General features: G+C 56.5%; 1 protein-coding gene across 1 annotated transcript; it reads left to right on the plus strand.

Annotated features, from left to right (window-relative positions):
- Positions 1-1,755: 1,755 nt before the first annotated feature.
- LOC118577919 (interferon tau-11-like) lies at positions 1,756-2,322 on the plus strand. The gene has a single exon (XM_036178565.1). It carries the CDS (start codon positions 1,756-1,758, stop codon positions 2,320-2,322), a length of 567 nt encoding a protein of 188 aa, XP_036034458.1.
- The last annotated feature ends 3,232 nt before the right edge of the window (positions 2,323-5,554 follow it).

Here is a 5,554-nt window from a genome sequence, read left to right on the forward strand (position 1 = left end):
CCTCTCCTCCGAAGGTCCTATTCCAGGCCATCGCAGGAGAAGAGCGCCATGGATCGTGTGGAGCCATGTCTTCCAAGGCGAAAATGATGAGCTGACCACTGAAAACCCACCGAGAAGGCCAAGAGCTCAGGCACCCCACAGGTCACCCCTGTCCCACTGGAAGGAGCACCTCGGGATATTGACAAATGTAGGAAACCCAACAAGAATCACAGACTACACAAAGAGCCACACCAGATAGAGGAAGCACATGAGCTGTGATCCCCTGGCTCCCAGCCTGGGCCTGGATACCCAGCAGGTGGCTTCTGGAACTTGCCAGTGCCTTGTGGTCGCCCTGCACTTGATTCAACTTCCAAAGCCTTGTCAGTTCCGGGGTTGCATGTCCCTTTCCCATCCTTGTTGCGTGTTTGGAGTTGTTGGCAGTTGGGAGACACCGGTGCTTTGCCCACTCTCAATCTTCTTGAAAACCACCTGTGCAGGTGCTGCTGTCGTGCCTGAGGTCAGCGTCTGGCAGTAGAGGGTCTGCGGTTGGGACCGGAGCCTTGAAGTTGTCTGGGGAAGAGGCAAAGGCTGCTGAGTGGGGCTGACTGACTCCTGGTGTCTCCTGTCCTAGCCAGGGAAGGGTCAGAGGCGGAGGGACAGAAGCCCTCCCTCAGGGAACACTGCTGGTGGTGTGAAGAAGGGCCCATGAGGCCCTGGGAACCCCTACAGCCTGCTGGGCGAACAGCGGGTTCAGGTTTCTCTTCACTGCTTCCCAGCAAACCTCCAACAGAGTCACCAGGCTCCACCAACTCAAACAGCAGAGAAGGACTTGGAGCATCAGGCCGGCAAGAGGAGCCAAGGCCAACGCTGTGAAACCATACAGCTAAAGACCGCAGAGATCTGAAGAAACCTTTCAAGAGAGAATGAGGGAGAGATCCATATAGAAGAGGACATCATGATAATCCGGGTGGGGGTGGGCAGGGGCTGGGCCGGGCGGCTGGAGTCACGGGGAGGGGTGTTCAAACTCGTATTTGGGTTCCAGAGGGAGACAGGCTCTGAGGAGCACGGGAGACTGGGTCAATTCCATAAAGCACGCTGAGGCAGAGCAAGGGGCTATCTCTCCGACAGGAAATGCCATTGGGCAGAGTGTGTGGTTCAAGCAGAAGAAGGCAGAGTGCTAGCTGCCCAGCAGGAGCTCAGTCGTCCTGCATCAAGTCCCTGTGGGCTGAAGCCCGCGCGCTCCCGCTGCCGCGCGCGCACGGGGCGAGCCCTGACCCCTGCCCTCTTTGGGACCCTCTTCCTTTCCTGGCCAAGCTCTCCACTTTCCCACCCCCGCTTCCTTCTTCCCCAGGTTCCCAGCTCCTGCAGGTGAGCAGGAAGGCGAGCGCGTCCCAGACACACCACTCGGAGGGAGGTTGAGACCAGGGGAAACCATACCAAACACAGTGGGACTCCCTGGGATTTGAGCCCCTACATTTTGCCCCGCAATGTGTCCTCTGTCCAAGCGAGTCCCTGTGGACTTGGGTTCCAAGCCCCCGTGGGTCGTACCCGCGGAGCGCAGGCAGGACGAGGCCGGCGATGGATCGTTCGGGCTCCTGTGTGGCGCTCCACTTCGGGCGAAGCGACGAGCCTGGTCAGCCAGAACCCAAACAGTGCTGGAGCCTTCAGCCTGCACTATTAAAGTAGAAACCAACACTCCAGGCTCAATGGGTCTGCGGCCTTGCTTTGCGCGCGCGCGCTCCCTGCCGGCCAGCTCCGGAATCCTTCCGCTTGGGCATGGTGCCTGTGCTTCCCCTCCTGCTGGGAGCGATGCTGGGCTGCAGCCCAGCCTGCTCACTTGACAGGGGTGCATCTCAGAGCCTGCACCTGCAGCTCAGGGAAAGCGCCAGGTTGTTAGGGCAGCTGAAACGCCTGCCGGGCCACCAGTGCCTGCAGGACAGAACGGATTTCAGATGTCCCTGGAAGAACGGGCGGCTCACCCGAGGGAAGCAGAGAGAAGATGCCACCTGTTGCCTCTCTGAGATGCTCAGGCAGGTCCTCCACCTCTTCGGGACAGAGGCCAGCAGAGATGCCTGGGCAGAGAGGCCGCTTGGGCAACTTGTCACTAGTCTGTTGAGTGGCCTGGAAGCGCTGGAAGGGAGAGCAGCGGAGCCCAGCGCGTCCTGTGCGCCTCCTTTGGACATGGCCATCCGCACCTACTTTTTGGGAATCTCCCGCTATCTCAAGGGAAAGGGATACAGCCCTTGCTCCTGGGAGATCGTGAGAGCGGAAATGCAAGTGGCCCTTTCCACATTCCCAGTGCCTGCAGAGAAAAGCCCCAAGAAGAGAAGAAGGTCCATGTAGGAATCCCCGCTAATGGTACATCAGGACACCAGCATCCATGTCTTTGAAGCATCCCTTCCACGACGCTCTACGAATGGGAGACTCAAGGGCTGGGTCTGCCATAAGCACATCTGTTTCCTAGTAAAGCTGTGATTCCAAATCTTCTCGATCCGTTTCCATTCCTGCTTGGGGTCGGGCCCCAGCCACGGGTGGGAAAGGTTTTTCCAGGTGGCAGCATGCATTGAAGCTCAGCGGGTCCTGGCTTCCTTCTGTTAGCTAGGATCTCAGGAGTCTTGAGTCTGGAGGTAGAAGGCTGCCTCCTCTTTGCTCAACGAAAGGGCCCTAGGGAGAGGGATTGCCAAGCCCATGGATGAATGCTGCTGGCGCGGCCCTCTGGCAAGCCCTGGGGCTCGCGGGTCTCCCTGCCTTGGAAGACACGGTGCCAAATGTGTCCCTGGTGTTGGCAGGGTGGGTGGCCTTCTCTCCAGGAGGACAAAGGGTCCAGCGATTCACTTGGGGTGGTGACTAGACCATCCTAAGACTCCAGGAGAGAAACATGGACTCTGCCCTGTTGGGTCAGCCTGCTTCTGTTCTCACAGGACAGTAGTGCCTTGCGCTTCTCAGCCCAGGGCAAGCCACTGGGTGAGAGGAGGCAGGAGGAGGCAAGGGTAGGAACACGGAATCCCTTCCTGGTCACCCTCTGCGTGTCCCCGCTGCCTGCCAGGGTGGTCAGCCCTGCCTCTTGTGCTTCCATTTCCTTTATCCTCTGGAGACACACAGGTGCATAAAAGAGCACTGTGGTCCTGGTTTGGAGAGTGAGACTCCCAGAAGATGTCAGTTATTCAAGTTCCCAGACTCTAGGCGACATTCAAGAAGTACTGCACTAGATAGGGTCAGGAAGGGATCTAGGCTGTTGAGTGCAGGTGTGTGTGTGTGTGTGTGTGTGTGTGTGTGTGTGTGTGTGTGTGTGTGTTTGGTGTGTTGGAGGTGCCAGTCCACCCAAAAGCTGCGAATACAGCTGACCCAAAGGCCCCAGGTTGTGGGGGAGGAATGCCCGATCATGTTAGACAGCACACTGTCCGGCCAGGCGGCCTTGCCTTCTTCACCGGACTCCTTCTCCCAAAAAACAGGGCTGGGGTGCTTAGAGTCAGCAGGGTGCACTGGGAAGATTCCTGGCAAACTCCCGAGGCTCTCCTCTGGGTACCCAGTTCTTGGTCTTGCTGCCGGTGCCTACTGAGTTCCACGGAGAAGTGAAGGCTGACTTCTGGTCTCCTAGCCTCTGTCCCCAGCTGCCTTCTCCACAGCCAGGTCACATTCACCTCCCAGGCTCCCCTTACTCATCCATTCCCCACAAGAAGAAGAGTTCCAAGACAGGACAGCAGGCTCAAGACAGGGCTGGAAACACACCCCTGAGAAGTGTGCTCACAGAACTTTTCTATGAGATCCTGGTGAGGGGTGCTGCAGAGCCTAGGCTTCCTCTCCTCCGAAGGTCCTATTCCAGGCCATCGCAGGAGAACAGAGCCATGGGTCATGTGGAGCCATGTCTTCCAAGGCGAAAATGATGAGCTGACCACTGAAAACCCACCGAGAAGCCCAAGAGCTCAGGCGCCCCACAGGTCAGCCCTGTCCCACTGGAAGGAGCACCTTGGGATATTGACAAATGTAGGAAACCCAACAAGAATCACAGACTACACAAAGAGCCACACCAGATAGAGGAAGCCCATGAGCTGTGATTCTCCTGCTCTTAGCTTGGGCCTGGATACCCAGCAGGTGCACATGAGGTGCAAGCACTGTGGCTCCCGGCCTGGAACTTTTCCTGGAGTGGCAGGTAGGTGCAAGACATGCTTTGGATACCCAGCAGGTGGCTTCTGGAACTTGGCAATGCCTTGTGGTCGCCCTGCACTTGATTCAACTTCCAAAGCCTTGTCAGTTCCGGGGTTGCATGTCCCTTTCCCATCCTTGTTGCGTGTTTGGAGTTGTTGGCAGTTGGGAGACACCGGTGCTTTGCCCACTCTCAATCTTCTTGAAAACCACCTGTGCAGGTGCTGCTGTCGTGCCTGAGGTCAGCGTCTGGCAGTAGAGTGTCCGCGGGTGGGACCGGAGCCTTGTAGTTGTCTGGGGAAGAGGCAAAGGCTGCTGAGTGGGGCTGACTGACTCCTGGTGTCCCCTGTCCTCGCCAGGGAGGGGTCAGAGGCGGAGGGACAGAAGCCCTCCCTCCGGGAACACTGCTGGTGGTGTGAAGAAGGTCCAATGAGGCCCTGGGAACCCCTACAGCCTGCTGGGCAAACAGCAGGTTCAGGTTTCTCTTCACTGCTTCCCAACACACCTCCAACAGAGTCACCAGGCTCCACCAACTCAACAGCTGAGAAGGACTTGCAGCTTCAGGTGGACCTGAGGAGCCAAGGCCAATGCTGTGAAACCATACAGCTAAAGACAGCAGAGACCTGAGTAAACCTTTAAGAGAGAATGAGGGAGAGATCCATATAGCCAGGGATGATAGAAAGAAATATAAAATAAAATAAAATAAAATAAAATAAAATAAAATAAAATAAAATAAAATTAAATTAAATTAAATTAAACGAAAGAGAAGCCAACAAGGCTGAGAACTCCGTAGACATCGAGCGAAATAATTCCTTAAAGCAGTCTGAGAAGAAGAGGACATCATGATAATCACGGTGTGGGAGGCCTGGTTCGGGTCGGGAGGGTTGAGTCACGGGGAGGGGTGTTCAAACTCCTATTTGGGTTCCAGTGGGACAGTGGATCTCAGGAGTACTGGAGACAGGGTCACTTCAATGAAGCATACTGAGGCAGAGCAAGGGGCTATCCTCTGACAGGAAATGCCATTGGGCTGAGTGTGTGGTTCAAGCAAAAAAAGGCCGAGAGCTAGCTGCCCAGCAAGAGCGCGATCCTCCTGCATCATGTCCCTGTGGGTTGAGGTCTGCGTGCTCCCGCTGCTGCTCGTGCATGGGGTGAGCCCTGACCCCTGCCCTCATTGAGACCCTATTCCTTTCCTGTCCAAGCTCTGGACTCTCCCACCCTCACTTCCTGGTTCCCCAGGTTCCCAGCTCTTGCGGTTGAGCAGGAAGGCTAGTTTGTCCAGACACACCACTTGGAGGGATGCTGAGACCACAGGAAAACATACCAAACACAGTGGGACTCCCTGGGGTTTGAGCCCCTACATTTTGCCCGCTATGTGTCCTCTGTCCCAGCGAGTCCGTGTGGATTTAGGTTCAAGGCTCCTGTGGGCTGTACC

This window comes from Onychomys torridus, chromosome 2, assembly GCF_903995425.1.
Source record: "Onychomys torridus chromosome 2, mOncTor1.1, whole genome shotgun sequence".
In the NCBI taxonomy this organism is placed as follows: domain Eukaryota; kingdom Metazoa; phylum Chordata; class Mammalia; order Rodentia; family Cricetidae; genus Onychomys; species Onychomys torridus.